Below are 24707 nucleotides of genomic sequence, written 5' to 3'. Positions count from 1 at the left end.
AGATTTTAGACTCCATAAATCTATAGTCAGACACATTCTGTACAAATGGAGGAAATTATTAAAAGATTATTGCTACCCTCTTCAGAAGTGATCAAACAACAAAGACTCGAAAAGCAAGACATGTAATAGTTGGGTCCAAAAGGAACCCATGATAACATCTAAGCAACTAAAGACCTATTTTAATTTGGATAAGATAATGTTCATGAGTTCACTATCAGGTGAACACTGAACAATTTTGGTGTGCAGGGCAGACTTGCAATCAGAAAGTCACTACTCTCTAAAAAGAACATTGCTTCCCATAAAGCTTGCTAAAGATCATGTACACAAGCCAGAGTACTACCTTGGCTCCCCATGTGCATCAATGAGCCTTGGCCGCCCATGAACCTGTCACCAGTTCACCATTGTTCCTTCCTTAGACTATTTTTGAAGGATACCGACCACTGCAGATCGGGAACACCTCACAAGGGCTGCAATTTTGGAAGTCACAATTTGCCGCTTGTTGAATTCTTATATGTGTGTGTCTGTGTGTATGTGTGTGTACATATACATTTATCTTGGTTTACAAGGGTTATTAAGTTTATAAGGTATCTTTATTATCTTTATCAAATTTACTTAAATGATATTAGTCACAATTGCTACAACATTATTGCATGGCTTATTTTCTTATGGAACTCAGCAAATTAGTTTTAGTAGTTGTTCATTTATCACATAGTCATGGTGGGTATTAACCAAATCATTTTAATGTAATTATACAATTGATTTTTTTGCTTTCAGTTATATTGTACATGACAGAAAATAAATCAGTTATTTCAATATAGTGCATGTTGTGTGCCTGGGAACTCTTTTCACCATTGTGGATCCCATCACACTTGGCAAACTGAACCAGCCAATGATGATGTGATGTATTTTACAGGGACTGAATAACCTTTATTTACACTATGTGAGTGCATCTCTCCCACCCTGCCTTCCCCAGTTCCTGCTGCTATCCTTCTTTCTCTCAGCATATATGCACATTTGCACATACAAAGCTTTCAGAACTACAGTAACTCAGCAGATGAAATGTACCTAGGTTGGAGAAAATAGAAATTCTAGATTCCTATACTCTCTAAGTGTGATATAAGATGTAAGACCCAAAAAATATACTTTGTGCAATATTGTCTACGGAGAAATAGCATTCCTATTCTCCAATTGTAAAATCAAAGGAATGGCACAAAAAGTCATGTTTTTCTGGTCTATCCTAAAGTTAAAATAGGAACTGAATTTATGCTCTAAACATACCAGGAATAAATCTAGTTAGGCAGATTTGGGCTCCTGGTATAGTATTGTGGGTACAAATCAATATGCCAATTGATCACTCATAAGGGCAAGACCAATGTTAAATTTAAAATGTTTGTCTTTTCTGAAATAATACACCATTTGATTTAAAAAAAAAAAACAAAAACAAAAACATTAGAAGTATTGAAATGTTTGATGCTCTATATTTTTATATTCTATATTTAGTAGTAATAACAACTACTAAAAAAGGGCTCAAGGATATGAGGAAAAAGAGGATGCTCTGCAGCATCTTCTAAAGGTACTTTATAGAGCAAATATATACTGTATACTTGGTGAAAAAATTATCTATATTTACTTGGTGAAAAAAAAACTCAGAAAGGAATACCTTAAAATGGTCAAGAAAACAGGTTCTGCACAAATATCAGGTGGCCCAGCCTAAATTTGTTAGTGATTCATTTAAGAGAATATTGACACTGCAAATTACTTGCATGTTCCCTCTCCAGCAAAGCCTCCAGCTTTATTCAAAGTTTCACTATCAGCCCCCAAAAACTGTGACATTTGATATTTCAGTGTTTGATAAATGTTTAAATACAGTTTGAGTGCACAGCTGTGTTTGAAATGAGACAATCTATTTATGTCAGTCCCTCAAAAAGGATTGGAAGGGATTATGATTTTAGTCGGGTAGGGAATGGTGCAAAAAAAAAACACTCCTGTCAGGATTTTCCACTCAGTGTTCTCCCACATAGTTGGAAAGCAATAAGTGCCCAAGGCAAATTCTATCGGCCTTCCCGCGAGAGAGCTAGAGAGACCAGAGAAAGCGGTCCTGTGATCAGTATGAAAGAGACGTTTTACAGCCAGAGGCCTTGAGTAACACCAACAAATCTTTTTAAATAAATCAGGCAACAAAACGGATAGACAGGGACTAAAACCTGAATTTTTAAACATCCCACCATGGCTATATAGCAATGCAGTCCATGAAAATGTCTAAATACAAGAAGGGCTTAGGGCACTTTTGACAGTGCCTAATAGAAATTGGAACAAAACAAGTAAAATGGTTTCTGAAAGTGTTTTGTCTTATCATAGGAATCTGGCACTAGTGTTTATTTGATGAGTTCAATTTGTTTCAGGAGTGACAAGAATTTGCATGAGACCAAATGCAGGAATTGATTTGCATAGAATTGTAATGCCACGGTGACACCCTTTGCTTTTGCTACTCTATTTTTTTGTTTCATTCTGTCTGTCTTCCCATAGACCTCACTCAGTCTCTAATCCTGGTACAGCCACCAACCCAACCTTTTATGCCTTTAATAACTAAATCAATCACTAGCTTGTGAAAACGCCAGGCTCTCACCACATGGCAAGCCTATTTCAGGCACTGCCTGACAAAGCCATACCTCCTCAAATTAGTTTAGACCTGATAGACACAAGATTTATCTTCTACTACTCCATCTCTACCCCCTGTATGAATCAGTGAGCTTCAGTCTCTTTGAACTTACGAATAATTGAATGACGGTCACAGATGTTCCAGAAATCAACTCACCAGCATGAACGCTGATTTTCCACAATCATACTAATTCCAAATACATGTTGTCTTCATGTTTATACAGGGAAAATAAGAATTATTTCCCCAATACTCATTTATTATAGAGAAAACTCTCTAATAATTTCTGCACATATTTCTGGATTTTTTGTTTATGTTTTTTAACATTGAAATTACATTTCTGAAACATGGAAATAGTTGGAAAACACTAAATAGTTGAATGAAAATTATTTAAATAAACTAACACATTCAAGCAGATGTACTGTATACATACTATACATACAAAATAGAACACACACACAAAAGACAATATCAATTTACTTGTCTTTTAAAACATATGCTATGGAATGTGATAAGATAAAAACCCATTTTGGCTTCTTTTTTCTTTAAGAAAGACAGAGGTTATCACAAAATCGAAATGGTTATTCACAAAATTACCATTGGGCTTCTTTTACAAACCAAAAATAACACGATCAGTAAATGATCTGTCTTAAGAGTCTGTCTTTTCTTCATCACGGACCATTGAACAAAGACCAAAAAGGGAGTGAGAAATGGAGAATAAATGATCGTTGTGCTCAAATATGTGGTCTGAACGATATTATGTATTTGAATCTGCAAATTAATCAGAAATGGTGTCCTCTGGTGGGCCATTTGACATTCTCAATGCCAACAAATGGAAAAGCCCATAAATGTATAATCAAGTACTGTCTCTGTATCTGGAAGATTTAAGAATGATAACAACCCTGAGGATGAAAGATATATGACTCAATTGTGGAATTGATTATGTATGTAGTTAGCAACTAGTGCTTTGAGTGTGATGAAGCTTTAAAAAGCCTTGAGATGTGCTCTTGGAATTTTTTTTGGAAAGAAAAGTTTATGTTCAAGAGAAAGTTTGTTAGATTTTATATAAATTCAGGAAAAATTGTATAAAATATTTGATAACATTGTTGCTTCAATCTATTTTAAAAGATAATACCTTCTCTTTGTGAAATGCTAAGCAGAGCTGAGATTTTATCTGTAAAGAAGGCTCAACCTGGTGATTACAAAAAAAAATCCTAAACAAACAAACAAACCAAAAATAATCTTTAAAAAATGCTCAATATCAAGGCAAATGCAACCACCCTTTTAGCAACATGGGTAACAACAAAAGAAGAAGCAGCCCAGGAATTAGCATGCAGAGTGCATTCTGTAGAAGTGAGTGAGTTGGGTGAATGTGTGTGTCTGGTACCGAGGTAATGGCTTGCAAGCAGGCTAGACATAAAGACATATATGTGTGTGTGTGTGTGCACATGTGTGTATATAGTGAGCTCTGTCATGGTGTTGCAAGGTAACTAAAGAAGACGTCTGAGGGTACAAAAATCACTGTAGTCACCTTTAATGCATTCTAAGCAGCATCTCCCCATGCCCACTCATTTCAACGGCCAGACTTCTACCTCTGCTGTTTCACCAGGTAGTGACCTTTCCTGTCACTCCCATGATGTTTAGAGGAAGTACATGACTAAAGAAACTGGAAACCTACTACTGACTGCCAACATGCTGTGATCACTCAGTATAAAGGACCTATGGACTAACACATTATCTATTTTAACGCATCTTTAGCTTAACAAAAACAGAGAAAAACACTCATTAAATGTGTGTGTATGTGTGTGTGTTTTCTCAGTGTGCATCAGATGCATTTGGGTTCTTTTAAGCATGTAGTTAAGGGAAAAAGTCAGCCTTAACAATGCAGATACCTGTTACTTACCTATTATTTATTCAGAATATCTTTAATTATAATTTCCCAGATCACTCTAACCTCATATATATATATATATATATATATATATATATATATATATATATATATATATATATATATATATATATTCATTCATTCATTCATTTTCTACTGCTTATCCAAACTACCTCGGGTCACGGGGAGCCTGTGCCTATCTCAGGCGTCATCGGGCATCAAGGCAGGATACACCCTGGACGGAGTGCCAACCCATCGCAGGTCAAAATATAATATTAGTCTAGAAAAAAAATATTAATCTGCCTAGTCCCAGCTAGGTTTGGATGTGTTAGTTTCGGTCTCAGCTCTGTCTCTTTGTACTGCAAACCTGTCCTAAATACATATTAATAAAGTGACTTCACAAAGAGTATCTGGAATACATAAAAAATATTTATAATAAGATACTATTACCTGCGAGATACCCCATGAATGACTGCAGTACCAGTAGTTTCCATAGCAACTTCATCTTCAGGTTTCGTAGGTCAAAGATGACTTACACCCGATCGCGTACTTATGGAATTCCGGCTGAACCTTCGTGCTTCACACTGGTCAAAACAAAAAGGAAATGAAGATATTAACGTGTTCTTAATAATGGATATTTGAGCAGCTTTAGACAGAAAATTGTAACATGCAATATGCATAATATTAATCATGCCCCATTTATTGAATAAAACAGCACCATATTTTCAAACACAGACATGCTTTTTCAGTGGGTTTTATATAAATATAGTTGAATGCAAGCTTCACTGAAGATACCTTACTCCCTGACATAAACTATCCAAGATTTTATTTATATTACTGAAAAAAAATGTTTTTTTTTAAATCTTATATTTAGTATTAGTATTACATTCAAATTATTTTAACTTGTTAAGATGTCACCTTTTTTGCAATGTAGGTTTATTTACAAATGTGTACATGTGGATTATTAGTCTGTCTCATTAAAGAAGTACATTGAATGTAAGAAGAAACACGGAATATGCACCATTTACCCAGGTTAAATTCCAGAAGCATAGTAATCAAACCTATTTTCTTAATCAAAGGACTGTTGATATGCAAATATACCCTCACCTTTACAAATACACCTGCCATCAGTATGCTCCCCAAATATGCACAGAGGGTGTATGAATGTTTGTTTTCAAAAATGTTGCTGTATTACTAAAATGAAAGGTCTGGGGTAATAGTACATCTATTGCCAAGTGAAGCGCACATAAGAGTTGAACAGCTGAAATTCATAGCACAGTTTCATTAATCAAAGCCCTTCGTTTTAGCACTTCCCCATCTCCTGGGTGCTCAGGAGGGCTGGAAGATAGTCTGAAGATATTTGTTGTATGTGAGTAAAAAGGAGAGGAAGCAAACTGTTTTTCACCACAAAGAAGGTCCCAGGAGCATCACCACAAATTCAGTGCCAGGATGCAGTGTCTGACATTGTGTGTCAGAGAAAGAAATTCTGCAAGAACCATGGGCCTTTTACATAGAAAATGTACAGCACTGAATCGAAGGGTAAGGAAATCAATGTCAGGTGCTGTAAGGCCACAGAATCTCATTCAAGTACTATTAGATTAACCGCTCTTTCAAAAAAAAAAAAAAAAAAAAAAAAAAAAATTTATATATATATATATATATATATATATATATATATATATATATATATATATATATATATATATACATACATACGTATATATATATATATATATATATATATATATACATATATATATATATATATATATATATATATATATATATATATATATATATATATATATATATATATATATTGTTCTGTCCTTCAGAGTAGACAACTTAAGTTTAAATCTCATATCATTACCTGTATTCAGAGTCAGTTTATGCAGGTGCTTGATTTGTTGATTTGTTGAAGTTGATTTTCTGGTCAGCTTGCTCAGATTATTAATATTTACTTGCATGTAGCTCACATCTCCAAGGCTGGTAAATTTCCTTTGGTCGAGATGTCTGAGATGTTTTTTTCTAAACCACTGACTTTAAACACAAGCACTTGCTTGGGGCATATAAAATGCATACTGGATAAGCAGATCACATTTTTTTCCATCCTGTCAAATTTAATATTTAAGAATACAACATAAACACAAGACACTTCCAAATAATAATCTAATAGGAGTTAAGTAATTGAACAATATTGTGTTAGTAGTACTAATAATTACAGCTAATTGCTGATATCACATATAGTGTTGTTATATTGTTCATAAAATATTTTGTCTCACAGATAAGCAATAATTCTAATTAAGATGCTTTTTTCTCTGCTGTCCTCTATGGGTTTTAAAATGTTTAAAAAGATTTATGAATTACTATTATCTCATTTTCGTATATAATATTGCCCTTAAATGAGAGTTTTACTCAGCATATTTAGAATATCCAAAACAAAAATTTTGTCCCTGAACTTATAATACCCATTGCTCATGCCAATATGTTGCAAATAAAATGTGCTTAAATTCAGGTTAAGAATCCCATGAGGGACTGTACTGATATACACGTTTTACTCAAAATCCACACCATATCCAAAACCCTCCCGCATCTTCTGAATAGTGCCAAAAGTTATATGTTTTATGAAAAAAATGATGTGTGCAATTTCAATATTTAAATTTCATATTCTGATAAACTCTAACTCTAAATAAAACCGAATGTGAGGCAATGCTGCAATGATGTTTCCCATAAGTTGATATAGTGCTCTACTGGTCATGGCAACTCAAGCTACAGGTTATGTAACCACATGTCTGACACTGTATTATCTTTTCATGTGTGATCTAAGAGGGAGTTCATTTTATTTTGGTGTTTTTAAAATTGGTATGTTGACTTCAGTGGCAGCAGCAGTATAACTGAGTTTCACTGAAGAGCAGGCAGGCAATAGTGTGCAGAATGTTCTGTATGAATGTCTTTAAATTGTGGTGTTGTTAACTAAAATAAAATGTAAGATTTAAGGTTGGGGTCAAAGTACACCCAACAGATCAACAGGTACACCAATTCAAAGTGAGTCCCAATAACTACAAGTCCTTCATTCGGGCAGCCACTATCTCTATATCTAGACCTAAATATGGATCTTTAAACAGGACACCAGCAATGCTGCACAGGTACTGGTTCTTCAGGTCAGTATATGAAATTCATTCTCATCCTTGCTGTCAGAGAAGATAAATTCAATGGCCCAAATAATGTGTTTTGTTGCAGTATTTTAGCAGTTCCTAACCAACAATTAGCAAGAATCGTCAATTATATACTATTTTATAAGATTAATCTGACACAACACTAACAGATATTTCAAGAAACCATTAAAAAGTACAAAAAATTAAATTTATAACTTCTAACCCTAGCCTAGCATAAAATATTTATACCTTCTCATATGACTTTTGTGATATAAAAAAGAACTATAAATCCTCAAGAAACCCTTTTTAAGGTGAGAGGTTACTCCAGATGGGACAGTGGATTATAACCCGTGAAAACTAGTTTCTCATAAAAGCCAAGGATTTGTCAGAGCAGATCACATTTAATACCCTATCTCTATTTCAATCATTACTGCCCCTTCCCACAACTTAATCTCCTCTCCCAGAGGACCAAGGTTCTTGTTCTTTACCTTTATTTGTCAGATATTGTCTTTCATCTGAGATACAACCAGGCTGCTTTTACATGGCCTGTGGTGTCTGAAAGTCTGCCCTATTGTGTACTGATACAATCAATAGCTGTCTGCAAAGAGATTTATTAAGAATATTTCACATATGATGCTATGACAATAGAGTTTATTTTTAGGGAGAATAAAATATAAATAGGATTAGAAAATGAGTTATTACTAGTTTACAGTTCACTAGTAACTATACTATATTCTAGATAATAAATTAACAAATAATTTACTTATTAAAACTACTTTGTGACCAATATGTCACAATATGCCCAATAAATAACCAATATCTATATTGGTATATCTATAGTATTGAACATAAGTAAATTAATTAATGAATCTATTTTAAAACAAATATTTGAAAGAATGACAGGGATAACAAACTCTAGTCCAGTGATTTGTAAAGATTCACTTGTTTTTTATTTCCTAACATACTTTCTCGACCTTCTGAACGGCTTCTCAGCTCATTTATATATTTATTTCCCAACCCTTAAATAGTGTTGTTAGTAATTAGAATTTACATTTAAAACATCATTTTACTTTACTGTTCAGTAACCATTCACAGATAAAACAATTTTCAATTTTCATAGTTATAATATATATATATATATATATATATATATATATATATATATATATATATATATATATGTAAAGACTCTATACATATCATACTCTCAAGTCGCCAGATGAAGGATGAAACAGACTCAGAGGCAAATCACTAGAAGCCTCATTTCTGGCACTAATCACTGTCCAGAATGATGTGGCAGGTCCTCAGCAATAGAGGCTTCCGGCTATTTATCTCATCCCATCTGACATGCTTGTATTACTGTATGAGTGCATCTATATGGAACCATCTTTCTCTGCCCTGATGAACCATCAGACCCTACTCTATGTGTTTGGAAACTACTGGCTCACCCTTATTATCTTGTATGTTGAAGCAGCTACTGTCAAAGAACAAAAACAGATTGCTGTGCAATGTGTAATAATAGCAATAACAGAAAAACATAACTTTTCATAATCTTTTACCGTTTTTGTAATGGAAAATAGGACAGGTTCCAAATTACTACACTGAATCAAAGTAGAATATCACATGTTAATGGTGCACTATAGGTGAGGCGACACATTATTTGGACGTCTAGTAGTAGGTAGTGTGTATCTGAGACATAGGAACAATGAAACAGAATATCCAAACATATTTACAATACTCATTATGGATATATTTGACATCTTATTTAAGACATAAGTAATAGGCCAACTCTAATTCGGGTATAGTGGCTAAGCAGGTACTCCATATGTGTTTTAGGTAGAGACAGCACTGTTTATGTGCGCTGACCTATAAATTTTTGGTAGGTTTGCTGACATTTGTAATAATATATTTCAAAAATAAATATAATATAATATAAAAGCAAAACCAAAATAAATTGTAATCATGTAATAATATAATATCCTTAATTGACATGCCAAAATGTTTTCATTCAATCCTTTTAGTAATTGCTTTTGTTCTAGAGGTTCAAGGCAAATCAGGAGTTTATTTTGGGAACACTGGTTGTGTCATTGGAATACACTCTGATGAGTTGCCAGTCCATGCATATACACACTCACTCACACATAGGGGAAATTTAGGGCAGTGGTGGTTCAAACAATTAAGGCTCTGGGCCCTTGAGCAAGTCTCTTAACTCTTTCTGCTCCAGCTGTGTCATGGCTGACTTTGTGCTCTGACCCCTATTATATCTTTAAAATTATATCTTTAAAAAATAATAACAAATGCAGCACAAATCTAAAGTGTATTGGTTACTGATTTTTTTTTAATTCAATGTTTTGGGTTTGCTAGTAGATTAGACTCATTTAACAAATCAAATCAGACAGTTAAATATAAGAGTAAAAGATCAGTGAGCTCTTTACTTTTTTTAAACAGTGAGTGAATATAGATTTGGTGTCAGATAGTGACCTCTCAGCTATTCACACATGAGCTCAGTTGACTGTTTGAACTATTAGTTTTTCTGTTATTGCTATTTCAAAACAAATCCATTTCACAGAGGAGAACTCGGATGAAAAAACAAAGACACCGCCTATCTATCTACATACAGTTGATACAAGGATTCCATATATATATTTAAATTGTATTAAAATTAATTATCCAGTATTGACCGTTCAGTATAATGATATTTAATATAATTAAAATATAATTCTTAAAAAATATATTTATCTATCTATTCATCTATGTCCACTAGCAACACATGCCAAGTACACAAAAAAATATGCCCTCAGGGCTCTACAGCACAGCATGGTCACAAAGATGACGAGTTGCTCAGCTTTACATAATAAGGTCATGTAACAAGGCCTTGAACCTTCTGTGAGGCACTAACATCAATATGAGGTCAAACAAGGCTGCAGGGAATCGATTGGATCTCCTTTTCAACTAGACCACTTGTGGGAGAAATACCAAATGCCAAACTAAGCATTACCTTAAGTCTGATTTTAGGTGCACTTGCTCTGTACTCATTAAAACATATGTAAGTAATAAAAGCAACTGTAAAAAACACATTAATGCAAGTATGGTCAAGCAAGAGCTTCCATGGAAAGAAAACAGCACACCAACACTTTTAATTACTCATTTTTCATGACATCTTAGAGCAACATTTATTAATCAACTGCAATGAAACCACCGCATAAGAAGCTACCAGCACTGCAAAGCAAACCAATTACAGCAAATGCATAAATAACATTGCAATAATTTAACAAGCCAGCATTTTTTATTTTAATTTTTTGGTTGAATCAGCAAATCTATTGAGTAAAGTGTCTCTGCAGAGAAATGTGTGATTCTCAGTACATACGTACTGTAAGGTCCAAAAGTCAGAGAATATCTGGGATTTTCTAGGAAATAAACAGAACATTTTTATTTTTTAATTATTATTCTTATAATATGTAATATTCAAAATTCTGCACTTTTTCTAGATCCTTATTTAAAATCTAATCTAAGTTGTAATATTGACTATGTTAACTTTGTATATAAGCTTGTATACATACTAAGATTTTTTTCTTTCTTCTGTTGAAGCTATGACACTCTGATGGATTGATTGGAAGCCTTGCACAATTAAAGCAAAGGAACATACCAAATACTAGGAAACTTTCATGTAATTATTTAAAAGATCCTACTATCTGTTTACAATAGTATAATTTGCAATGAAAACCGTTGGGTAAATTAGAAAAACATACTAAATAGGAACATTTTCATAAAAATCTTCGAGAACTCAAACACTACTTTGTAAATGTGTTGAGAGTAACTTGTTAAACCATATAGACAGAGGTTAAATACATCTGAGGCAGACAAAGACTGAGTGATAGATTATTTTGTGGTAAACTGAAGATATTTGTTATGGCACTTTCAATGGCATACCACCCAAGTTTTCAGTGAGAGTAAATTAAAATAAATAACAAAAAAATAAGTTGTGTATCTCTTGCTTGCAATGACTGCATCAAGCCAGTGAAATAATCACTAAAGGGTTGCCCTCTTCGATTAAGTGATGTTTTTATAGTCTTGTACTATAGTTTTTTTTTGTTTGTTTGTTTGTTTGTTGTTTTGTTTGTTTGTTTGTTTAGTTATCGTTAGAGAGTTTTTTAGATATTGCTTAGTTATTGTTTTAGAGAGTTTCTCACTGCTGTCATGTATTCAGGACCTGAAATGCATGTTTCATTTAAGAACTGGCCAGTCTCAATTTCACACATTTCCTGGGTGAAGACTGTTGTTTTGGTAGTTTTTTGAGTGTTTTGAATTAATAAGATTGGCAAATTTAATATGAATTGGCAGACAGAATATTTCTGTAGACTTGTAAATTCATTCTCTCTTACCATCAGGAGTTATATCATCAGTAAAGATTACCGAGCCTGTTCCAGAAGCAGCCATGCAAGCTAATTTCATCGACCATGCTTGTCCAATGAGCTTGGATGTTTTGGCCCATTAGCTGATCCTTTTGTAAGGGACTGTATGTAGTATTTAATATATGTGTGATATTGTGCAATGCTTCAGAGTGTAACAACAACTCAGGACATTACCCCTCCACAGAAGAGAATGTCTGTCTATTTTTAACAGTTTTATATATTTATTTAAGTTTTTTTTAACCCTAGCTTAATAAGCAAAATAAAAAATATGCATTGTTGCATTACAATAAATTTTTGTTTAACAATAAATTGTTTATTAACTCCCCCTTCAAAATGTAGACTATTAATAATAGCCGCCATGTTATTGGGAAGCATACAAAGTGTGTGGAAGATCCACATTTAGGTGCATTTGTATATCTTATACTGATATGCTCTTGTCTCTGTTTTACTGCTTGGGCCACAAATGTAACAGCATTTAAGTAACAAACCACAGCCAAAAAAAAAAAAAGTCAATGGCTTGAAACTCCATGTGAATATTCTGAACAACCTTGATAAATGTTTCAAATATGTGATGTAAACTACCTCATTTTGAATTACCTGAGAAAAGAGCTCACTAAGCTGGTTGATAGAAAAATAGCCAATTGTTTGTTTATAAAACTGTGTTTCTGCAAGCTGTCCATGACCAATGATCATGTACACTGACAATTCACATGAAGAAATACTCCTAGCAAAACACAAAGAAAACAAACTATATTTATATGTGTAAATGCAAATAATGTTACTCTGCAGCTTTTTATTCACAAAATTCATGGCATCTACTAGAGTGTAGGTGTAAGATTTAAGCTATAATTTAAGGCTATGTTGGAGCTATGTCACTAGGTTCATTTTTAGTAGCTCATAAACTCATTTATGTTCAAAATAAGCAAATATTCAACTGTTGTGATGAGCTGAAGCTAAACTTGTGCTCTCTGGAGTTATATCATGGCCTCTGAGCTTTATTTCCTGCTCAAAATATCATGTTGCAAAGTTTTGTCAGTTCTCTATTTCTGAGTTTTCTTGTGAGCCTTGTATGTGTCTAGAAACATCGGCCATCCTTCTGACTACTGAATTATTCTTAGGTTCTATCAATTGAATACCTGATCATGTTTGGACTTGTTACACAGAGGATGGGGCACTGCAAATGCCCATCTTGGAACGTTAATATAAAAAGTCATGTAAACACTGAGAATAGGACTAGGATGTGTTGTCACCTTGGGCAAATACTTGTTTTCAGGGGTTTGTTGAGGGAAGGGGCCACTGTTATAAATTGTGGGTGTTGGGGTGGGGAGCCGGTGGGGGACATCAGTCTGGGAACATATGAGGAGAAGAAGGTCTAAATTCAAATAAAAAATTTTTTTGTCACATATACAATCATACACAGTACAACATGTAGCAAAATGTTGAAATTATGTATATATACATATTTATATATATATATATATATGTATATATATGTGTGTATATATATATATATATATATATATATATATATATATATATATATATATATATATATATACACATATATATATATAATTATGTATATATACATATTTATATATATATATATATATATATATATATATATATATATATATATATATATATATATACACGTATATATACATATATATATATATATATATATATGTATATATACGTATATACATATATATATATATAGGTAAAGTTAGGTAAAAATTAAAAAGAAATAAATATGTCAAAAATATATGTAGTAACTGAATATTGTACAGTGTTATATATATTTATTCATTTATATGTGTGTGTGCGCCGTTATGTTCATATTCACACACAGTACTGTACAATATTCAGTTACTACATATATTTTGGACATATTTATTTCTTTTTAATTTTTACCTAAATTTACCTATATATTTATATATATATATATATATATATATATATATATATATATATATAGGATATTGTGCCGGGGAAGTCGTGGCGTAATGGTTAGAGAGTCTGACTCCTAACCCTAATGTTGTGGGTTCGAGTCTCAGTCTCGGGAGGGCCACGACTGAGGTGCCCTTGAGCAAGGCACCGAACCCCCATAAATGGCTGCACACTGCTCCGGGTGTGTGTTCACTGCTGTGTGTGCACTTTGGATGGGTTAAACGCAGAGAACAAATTCTGAGTATGGGTTACCATACTTAGCCATATGTCACGTCACATCACTTTCACTTAAACTGTAGTCTACAAACAGCATTATAACATAATTTCCATTCCTGCTATCCAGGTGACTAGGCGCTGTGTAATGAAGGTGTGCAAAGGGCTTCATCACTACAGAGGTCAGGGCTACAGGGGGACAGTGTCTTTGGGACAGGAACTATGGAGGACAGTTTAAAGCATGTGGTGACTGTAGACTGTTCGAGAGAAATGGAAAATCTAAGGACCTGTCCTGGGATGCTGTCTGGTTCTGCTGCCTTCCTGGTATTAACTCTCCTGAATGCCTTCCTCACCTCATGCAGATGATGAGTGTGTTTTCCGCTCCGCAACTATCTGCATGTCATGCTGACTTTTGTGTTATTTGCACTGCTAACACCGTTAGTGCTGTTAGCTGCAGATTCAGAGTGAGCATAGACATTTTAGCTGTGTTTAGTCTGCATTCACCATTCTGGAGGATGTGTTTTGTAGATCATTATAGTTCTTAGCCCCTGCTACAGGCTCCTAGAACCGGAGCCGTGCTGGAACTGTGTGACTCTAATTTCCTCCCACAATGCCACTTTGCCTCTTTCACCGCTCTGCACACACTCTAGGAAGCAGACCTTTAAGCATGCAAGTTCCTCACGTGCTGTTCCTCAGTCAAGTTGTGTGGGTGAATGTTGATTCTCAGGGTATTCAAATAGCAAGGGCTGGGGTAGATTTACTCTGGGTAGTTTCACTATGACAATATACTGGGCACATTACTGGACACATTATATCCAGACCTTTATGAGACTTGCATTGGTTTGTGTTTCTGTAACAAAGACTACATACATTTTAATCCTCCACTATTTCCATCTCCACATTATTTGAGGAGGGCAGAGGGCTTTTCAGAAATTTTGATAACATCTTTGTTTTTTTTTGTTTTTTTGCATTTAAAGTCTGAGATTCGACTGAGATTAATGGTGTCATCTGTAAAATTAATACAGGAACAGAGCTAGAGTTGTAGAGATGTGTGTGTGTGTGTGTGTACAGTATGTGTGTTGTGTGTGATCAGTCAGGGCAAACTGGGGTTTGTTGGTAAGGAAACAAATAACCCAGTTGCAGATTTGATTGCTCAAGTTAAGGCTGAAGTGTTTGCAGGCCAGTTTGACAGGTACTGTGGTAAACAGTGTCCAGGCATATGTGTTCTCCTGCACCAGATAAATTAGGTACGTGTGAATGGCTATAGAGATTGCAGTTGGCTTGGATACTGCCACAGTGGTAATATTTAAGCAGGTTGTAAATGAATGACATAGAAAGAGGATGAATGTATATGTGAAGACAACTGATAGTTTATTAACAAAAACCCTAACAGTCATACAAAGACTGCCGACAGATCCTGTGCAGTGTATGCCTGAATTACCATATGGGACATTGTGGTTACTGCTAAGAATCTCTATTTTTTTACTTTGCATTGATAATTACTTACTTACTTACTTAAGTTTGTTCTTGATGTTCTATGGGTTTTTGTGGTAATAACTACTGTAATAGCATCCACTTGAGTTTTATCCACACTGTAGAGTGAAAGGCTTGAAGCATTTGGAATGTTGACTTTTATTCATGTTTCCATCATAATTATTGCCCAGCTGTTAATTTTTTATGTGTGTTAATTCATAGTCTGTTTGAGTGACCACAAGTTTCCAAGGAAGAGATGAAGATTTCACATGGAGAGGAAGAATTCATTTGACCATACAAACACGCTTCTGGCTCTTTGAGTATTAAGCAGGAGGGATTATAAAATTGAAATTTAATTTAGCCAAGTGTTCATAGCAACATCACTTTTTGATCCTTTGATTTCGGCTCTTTATATAACTGTGTCAATAATTAACAATAGATTTGATAATTCAAACTCAACACCCCATTTTAAGAGCCATGGCTTCAGAGGAACCAAATTTGATTGCAAGTAGAGGTACCAAATTCAGAGAATAAATAACTTTAGCGGCATGATGTGTGTGTACTGTATGTGTGTATGTGTAAATAACAGATGGGGTCTAGTCATATCATACTCCCTAATTCAGACTGGACTGCACATCTGATAAGTATCATCATTTAGGCTAACCATTGCAAGGGTGCAGAACACACTCACAGGAAACTTGTAGTTATAAAGGGACTGAGAAAGTCTCCGAAGATACCCAGTAGAGCACATTCACATTTCACATTACATGATAATATTATAATACGGTAGGGTAAAATATGTAACATATGGTATAGTCATTAATAATTTGTGATTTTTTTTGCATAATATTTAAATCCGTGTTTCATAAATGTATTTTAAAACGTAGAGAATCCATAGAAAGCCAGTGTTGCTATACTAAATGAAATGTACCAGTCATTATGCAGTTCAAGTAATTGCTTCCTTTCTTTAACAATATTCCATTTTGGATGAGTCATTCCTTTAAGAATCCCTGCAGAATTCGCCACAAAATGTCATTGTGGCTCACTTAAAAGCACTCTTTCTTCTTATGAGAGAGCTTCAATAAGAGTTCCTGACTTGTTCGAGAGTGACTGCCTTTTTGCCTATGCTAATGCAGCAGAGAATTTTCTACTACTCCATTGTTAGCTTTGCTGTAAGACCTTTGAAACCCATTCTGTTTGATTTAACCAAGGAATATAGAAGACCTCCATTAAGCAAATAATTTTTGTTACAGTGTATCAAACAAGGTTCAGCTCTCTGACTGTAATTTAATAAAGTAAATATATATCATTGGATAATGTTAAGGCTGTGTCTAACACTGTTACATCTACAACGTGGCTTGTACAGCACCTCCAAAAGGTCATACTCTATACATAGAATCAGCAATTTGGTATTTTTCAGCAAGACTATGACTTGTGTCCTTTCAAACAGTTGCCTATTATTAAGTCCTTCAGGCCCATTGCTATGTTAAATGTCATAACAATTACTAACTCCAAGCAAAAATAAATAATGCATTTAATTTTCAACAGTAATTTCAATCTCAATATGCCAGTCCTTTCAAGTAACTTTAAAGTAGATCAGTCCATAAAGGTGGTATATAGTCCTTCCATTTTGGCACTCTGTTTTGTGACTGAACTAGACAAATGAAAAATATCAAAATCATTTAATCTAATAGGTGCTCAAATTTGTATAGTGTTATGATATGGGGAACACATAAGAACACTTTTTTGTCACTTGGTCTTAAGACCTTTTGGTGGAAACACACGGCTAGGACATGCACATGATGTTAAACTCCTAGAGCACTTTTTCATTTTGAAATTTAACCGCTCTCTGTACAGTAAAATGACAATTTTTACCATTTTTACCATTTTAAAATTCAGTGAGTGAACATGACCAAACCCTGCCCACAGCTGAGTCTTTGGGAAATTCTTATTTTGAGCTATGCCTTGGGCAATCAAGGATTGTTATTTGAGAGTAATGTGGACCAAATCATCATCTGTGTAATGATAAGGGTGTAGGGGACTTTTGAACCTCTTGAAAATTTTATATTGGCTCACTCATGAGGCTTCGATTTTCACTGGAGCTCTTCAGCTTTTGCCACCACGCAATGAAGGGCTCTTTAGTGCACTTGACAAGGAAAAACACAGAAAGATGACAATCTAATTTTAACACTTGCACACCCAGTTTATAATGTTCTAAATAAATATCTAAAGAAGGAGCAGCAGTTTTGATTTGTCCATACATCACAGTTCTTAATTACTTTCTGTACATACTCCTGCCTGTTAGGTCAGACAAGTTGAAGCAGACAGGGTTAAGGGCCTTGCCCTGTGGACCAACAGTGACAGCTTGGCAGTGTTGGAGCTAGAACGCCCAACCTTTTGATCAGTAGCACAGAGACTTTAGTCACTGAGTACTTTAAGTACAGCTTAGGTCCGAGTGTAATTTTAATAAAAAAAATATAAACTGATTTACTTTGCCAAACATTCAAACTACTAAATGGTAAACATCAAGATCATCAAGCAGTACAAAGCTTACAAAGTCAGTTTCATTTCAGTAAATGAAAACAGAAAAATGTTACCTAGGTTGGCATCATATTTATTTAACATTTTATATAAAGTAGTCTACAAAATGGCATTAGCTAAAAAAACTGAATTTATTAAAATTGATTTTCTTGCGTTAATTACAGTATGAAAGTATAAATGTACACAAATGAGCCCTATTGTTAAGGTAAACCTTTAACTGCCAACATCTTTTCAGATATCAGTAATGCATCTGAAATGACTAGGTAGGTTAATCTATAGCCATCTTTACCTAAATGTTCTTTCAAATGGGGGAAAATATCAGGGAGCACATTTTATGGTTAACAATAAAACAGTCCCTCGGCTCTGAAAGATCCACAAGTGGATTGTCAAGCTGTGCTGCTGTTATTAAGCCCACAATTAGACACATCCCCAAAGGTGGAAGCATGTTGCACCAGGATTGCATAAGCAATTCATGAGGATGACAGACAATAGTTAAGAAGGAGCAGTTAAAAGAGGCATGCATGTTCTCTTAAATGAAGTTAGGCAATAAGGGAGTTAAACAATAAAATGCCACTTCTCATAAAAAGATGCTGACCTGCAACGAAAAAAGAATTACATTCATGGAAAAGGAACCTTAACATCAAATAAAGTTTTTCTGTTTACTGCAGCATGCAGATATTTTGGTCCCTATGTCCTGTAACAGACAATAAAGGCCAAATACTGCTCCGATTTACTTAGTATTTCATTAAGTAATTCTCATGACCTTTAAAAAGGTATTAAATACTCATATTTCATGTGTTTATGCTCAGTTCACTTAATGAAAGTACATAATTGAAAATGACAAAGCACTGAGAAATAGAGATTTCCCAGAAATTTGCTAGAAACTTGGCTTTTTTGTTTAACATATACCGTCTTGAATGATGGAATAAATTTACATGGAATAATTTTAAATCAGATTTTTTTTTATATTCCTGCACAGATTGGTGGTCACTCCAAAACTTCCTTTTTAGCCATGTTTACACTAATGCGGGGTTACTGATGATTTAATATTTAATATTTTCATGAATTCATCTGTCAGAAATCTTTATCCAAAACAAATTACTCATAGGCGTTACAGAACCTAAGTAGTTAACCAGTAGTAAATTAACTTTCTGGTCACTAGCACAGAAGGTTAAATGGTAAGCTACTGCTGTAATTCAGTGTCAGGCCAAACTCTTTACACTTCACTCTTTGCTTGTTTGCTTTTTAGTAACAGAAGTGGATATTATGTCCCATCAACATAAAACCTATCAAATGCATTACTGAGCTGTGATTCTTACTACCCATTTTTCCTGGTCCATTGAAATGATAAGGTTTAATCCTTATTCAAAAACAAATTGTTGTGTAGGAACTAATGTCTTTTGTTGGTGGAATATTTATTAGATTGCATCATATATGCTACAATATTATGTACACTTTAAAATAATGTTCATAAAATACATGTGGTCTGAGGAGCCTACAGAATTATTGTAATATTATAATCATGCAAAGATTTGCACAAATTAACAAGCATCAAAAGCACAAAGATTAGCACAAGGTATAAATTAGCAGAGCTAAACAGCCCTGTACACTACAAAAAACAACAAATTTGCTATTAGAAACAATACATTTTTTTCATAATTGATCCAAATGTTGAGAGCACCTTTGTACCTCAAAAGCAATCCTGTCCTTAACTGTCAACACAGCTACTGCCCATAAATACACATTTGATATCCCACTGGCCACAAGTCTTTTCCTGGTATCAGATATGACATCAGGTTTAGTTATTATAGACATTATTATCGATTCTCAAATAAAACCTCATGGCTTCACAATTACAAACTCAAAACTGCATGACTCAGCCTTTAGGAAAAGATATAAATGCTCAAGAAAAGGTTGGGAAAGGATTATTACTCAAAAGTTTGTATTTTGAGGTATATTCTTATTACCTAATAGTACCCATTCCATTGATTAACATTTGAATTTTGTTTATAATGGCTTAGACATTCTAATTTATTCAGACAAAAGAGAATATTTAGAATAAGCCCTTTCAATATAACATTTTAAAAGTGGCCTAAACAAATTTCAGGGCAAAATCAAAAATGAAAAGTATTGGTAAATAATTAAATACTGCAAATGAGTTTTCACACAAGTTGTTTTACCAAATACCAGTGTCTTGTCCTGCATTTCAACTGTGTATCACACACCTCTTTACTCTCATCCATGTTTCTTATTTTTACTTATATATCAATTGCTTTTAGAGAATTTGGAAGTCATCCAAATGAGGCCAAATGTAATGCAAAGATATAGCTAATAAATTAAGGATTACATGTCCTTCTTAAAAGCAATGGGTATCTGACACATCTGGCATTTGAACTCACAACCTACTAGTCATGAGCTCAAAAGCTTAACTGCTAAGCTTCTTTTTAATCAAGGGATTAAACAGGATGTAATAGAAATGGTTATAACAGCTAGTATAACAATGATGTCTATGTGGGGAAATTTAAAAGTAACAAGTGTAATGTCGGGGGGCACGGTGGCTTAGTGGTTAGCACGTTCGCCTCACACCTCCAGGGTCGGGGTTCGATTCCCGCCTCCACCTTGTGTGTGTGGAGTTTGCATGTTCTCCCCGTGCCTCGGGGGTTTCCTCCGGGTACTCCGGTTTCCTCCCCCGGTCCAAAGACATGCATGGTAGGTTGATTGGCATCTCTGGAAAATTGTCCCTAGTGTGTGATTGCGTGATTGCGTGAGTGAATGAGTGAGTGAATGAGTGAGTGAATGAGTGAGTGAATGAGTGTGTGTGTGTGTGTGTGTGTGTGTGTGTGTGTGTGTGTGTGCCCTGCGATGGGTTGGCACTCCGTCCAGGGTGTATCCTGCCTTGATGCCCGATGACGCCTGAGATAGGCACAGGCTCCCCGTGACCCGAGGTAGTTCGGATAAGCGGTAGAAGATGAAAGATGAAAGAAAGTGTAATGTCTGAAAAAAAAAATGTGATGTAACCATTTCTCCTAGCCAAGGTCACTATTGTTCATTCACTTGTTAATTGTTAATTTGTTTTGTAAATGACCAGGTTTACAAGTTAGATTTCGTAACTTAAATGTATTTGTGCATTGTATAAACTCAATCAAATCTGACACCTCAGCTGCTACACAAGATCACTATTAACATCTCATTTGATACGAGGCTTTTTTGACATAAGTTGTGTGATGGTATTCTGTATTAAATGCACAATTTATCAAGTGTTGCCAGTAAACATTGCACTGATAATAATTTACCAGATATTTTATTATGCTTGTTACCTAATTAAATTACAGTTAAATTACAGTGCTTGGTAACTGCAGCCTTTTGACCAGTTTCACTTGGAAACTCTTCAGCATAACATCTACAATAACCATGGTTAAGTACGAGATTAATGTCAAGCCCATGTGATATGGCATAACCAACAAAACTGTCTCTTGATAAGCAGCACACAAGAGAATACACAAAAGAATAGGAAAAATAGATCACAGTGGACAGGCGTGAACACTGACTAGAGTGCTATAAGGTCACATATTCCCTGTACATATTAATGCTAAGGAAAATAAGACTCTGCTATGTTTACTTTTCTTTTTCAATATGAGTGCAGCAAGATAAGGGGTGTGACTCTGAGCATTTGTCTTTGTGTGGCATTGGTCTGCAGTACTGTACAGCCTAATAGACTTCAGAGAAAGCTGGGAGAAATAACATTTCTGATAAGCACCCAGTCGGGTCTATTCTATATGTAAATGTACTTGTACACAGACTAAGTACCATGTTTCTCGACACTTAAGCTGTCCAGGAGATTTACACTTTGCACACACAAGAGTTGTGCAAGTAGCAATAAGATCCTGAGAAGCTCAGCATTTCCCTGAAGGAGGAAGGCTACACAGTGCAAGCCACAATGAAATGGAGGAGTGCAGAAATACATCAAACATAAAGTCATCAAACATAAGCTCTACTGAAGACTGGAAATGCACATTGGAGTTTGCAAAATGTTGAAAATGGCTAAAATTTTTATTTGTCTGGAAAAATTATTTGTGAAATGTTTTATGCCAGTTTATCCCATACTTGCACATTTCCTAAAGATTGTTGGAACTTTATCCAGGGAAGACAGGTGTGTTATCTGGCTGACCACAACTGAGACTTCTAATATTCTTTTGCCTGTAAAATACATCTTATGTGAGACAGGCGTGTGTGTGTCTGTTTCAAGGAGATAAGACATTAAGACATTTAACTGGCCATCCTGATTACCTGAAATAGTTTTCTTCTGGCATAACTTAACATACAGAAATCTATGTCTGGGTGTGTAACAATTTTTAAGACTCATAATAGAGAAAAAAAAAACATTTAAAATGCCTAGAGAAATATACATGTAAAATAGAAATGCCACCAATGACACTCTGCCAGCAAGCAACCATGCAATGGAATTTTTATGACATGTCTCTAAATGTAACTATTCTGGAATCTTTTTAATGTCACTTTTGCACTACATCAATTCTGACAGGCAGCTAGGTTGCAGCATGCTCGCCAGCAAAACTCTGTCCTCTCATTCCCTCTGTGACTATGTAACTACTGACTATCCAGTAGGTCATTAAACACAATTCTCTTCTCTTTAGGAAAACTTTAGCACAGGAGTGAACACAAATATAAAAACAAATTCATTGCTGATGGTTCTGGACTGATAGAGAATGACATTAAAAAAATTAAAAAAAAATTAAAAAAAAAAGAAAAAAAGGTGAAAAAATAAGCATGTACTAAATAAATAAATAAATAAATAAATATAGTACATTTATATTTTATATTTAATTATAATTATAGTATATTTACATACACTAGGATCAGTTTTCATGTCTATATGAACTGATGACTTCTGCCTAAGCAGACAACAGGGCTATTCTCCTTTAGAACTAATATCCTCCTTTGGCATTTGAACACAGTATTCGCTGTAGTATTCACTATTTTCTTGACTACAGCTTGTAATACAATGGCTACTAACAACTTTCAATTTTGTTTTTTTTTGAGTGTGTTATGTCTAGACTACTCTGCGCTATGATAATAGAAAGAAGACAGTTATATTCTGAGAAAATCCTGAATTTACTGTTAAAGAAAGTGAGAGTGGAATATGAGTCATGGTGTTAAATTAGTGGCTTTCCTGTCCAGTCGAGATGTTTTAACAACAGTGGAATGACACAGGCCTTGGGCATTTTATATTGAAGGCAAAGTTATATTGCGGCCTTTTTTTGCTAGGTTGTCAACTGGGTTACATTTTGAAATACGTACAGAGTGTTAAAAATGTGAACCCATGTGTACTACTATATGATTATTCATTACTTAATGAAGAGAGTTTACTATGCATTTATTATTATTATTCAGTACAAGAGATTTTTTTCTATTATTTTCTACTTAAGAAACTCTGCTTATAGGAATAGGTACATAATCTACTATACACTATGTTTATTCCTAAAGAGTATAATTTTTATTATTATTTTTATTACTATTATTATTGTTGTTGATGTTGTTATTATTATTATTATTATTATTATTATTATTATTATTATTATTATTATTATAAACGCATAGGATCCTGTCTGATTCGAGTGAAAAAATAACCCAGTGAAAAGGAAGTAAGACACTAAAAACGAGGAGATCATCGGTGTGAAACCGGGCTGTATTCCTCATGCACCCCTCCGTTAGAGACTAACCCCGAGCGTCTTTAAAGCTCTCCTCTTAAACTACTGAGAAATCCACAACTACCAAGTGCACTTACTGTGGTACATGAGCTCTCCTGTTCTCGTCTCCTCCAAGCAAAGCTTCTCGCAATCCAAGCTGAACTGGAATCGTCCTGTTCGTTGGAATATATGGCACGAAAGAGGTCGCTTTTAACGCAGCTCGTATTCGCGCTGCTGGGTATAATTTGTCTGCATAGTACCGCGTAATATCGCTACCGCTAAGCAGGACGTGTCGCGTGTATCACATCTGCTCAGCGCAGCGCAGTTTGGCGCGTCGGAGCGGCGCGCGCCTGGCCCCGCCCACTCTCTGCGCTCAAGGGCTCGGGAGGAGTGATGGAGTGAGCTTCAGGCGACGCCGAGTCCAAGTGGCCGATGCTGGCATACATCGGCACAGTTAGCATAGATGCTTTTAAATAGCAGTTAACCCCATGGTGGGCAGCATAGTTAGGCAATTTTCATTCCATCAAAGCAGGATCTAGACCAAGCCATGTTCACTTTTGTGCAACAGTAACTCGAGCCTTCTGAAAACCCTATGATGTACTTCATAAAATATTCATTCTCACCTTAATGAGAAACATATATTGTGGGAAGTCTATAGCTTCTATTTTGTGTGAGGGCATGTTTTATATCTTAGTGCGGACTAAATAC

The 24707-nt window shown here is 34.7% G+C and overlaps 1 protein-coding gene across 2 annotated transcripts in view; it reads right to left on the bottom strand.

Moving 5' to 3' along the window:
- cntn4 (contactin 4) overlaps positions 1-24359 on the bottom strand; it is a 150914-nt gene extending 126555 nt beyond the window's left edge. The window contains exons 1-2 of one of the 2 annotated variants that reach the window (XM_060868386.1): positions 24098-24359; positions 4998-5131 (exon numbers count right to left, since the gene is read on the bottom strand). In XM_060868386.1, coding sequence (XP_060724369.1) covers positions 4998-5052 — 55 coding nt within the window. In that variant the 5' untranslated portion in view covers positions 5053-5131; positions 24098-24359. The remainder of the gene's footprint in view (positions 1-4997; positions 5132-24097) is intronic. The other variant, XM_060868385.1, reaches the window with a different exon arrangement.
- Between the last annotated feature and the right edge of the window lie 348 nt (positions 24360-24707).

Source organism: Tachysurus vachellii, chromosome 4, assembly GCF_030014155.1.
Source record: "Tachysurus vachellii isolate PV-2020 chromosome 4, HZAU_Pvac_v1, whole genome shotgun sequence".
In the NCBI taxonomy this organism is placed as follows: domain Eukaryota; kingdom Metazoa; phylum Chordata; class Actinopteri; order Siluriformes; family Bagridae; genus Tachysurus; species Tachysurus vachellii.
This window is presented reverse-complemented; position numbering and strand designations above follow the sequence as displayed.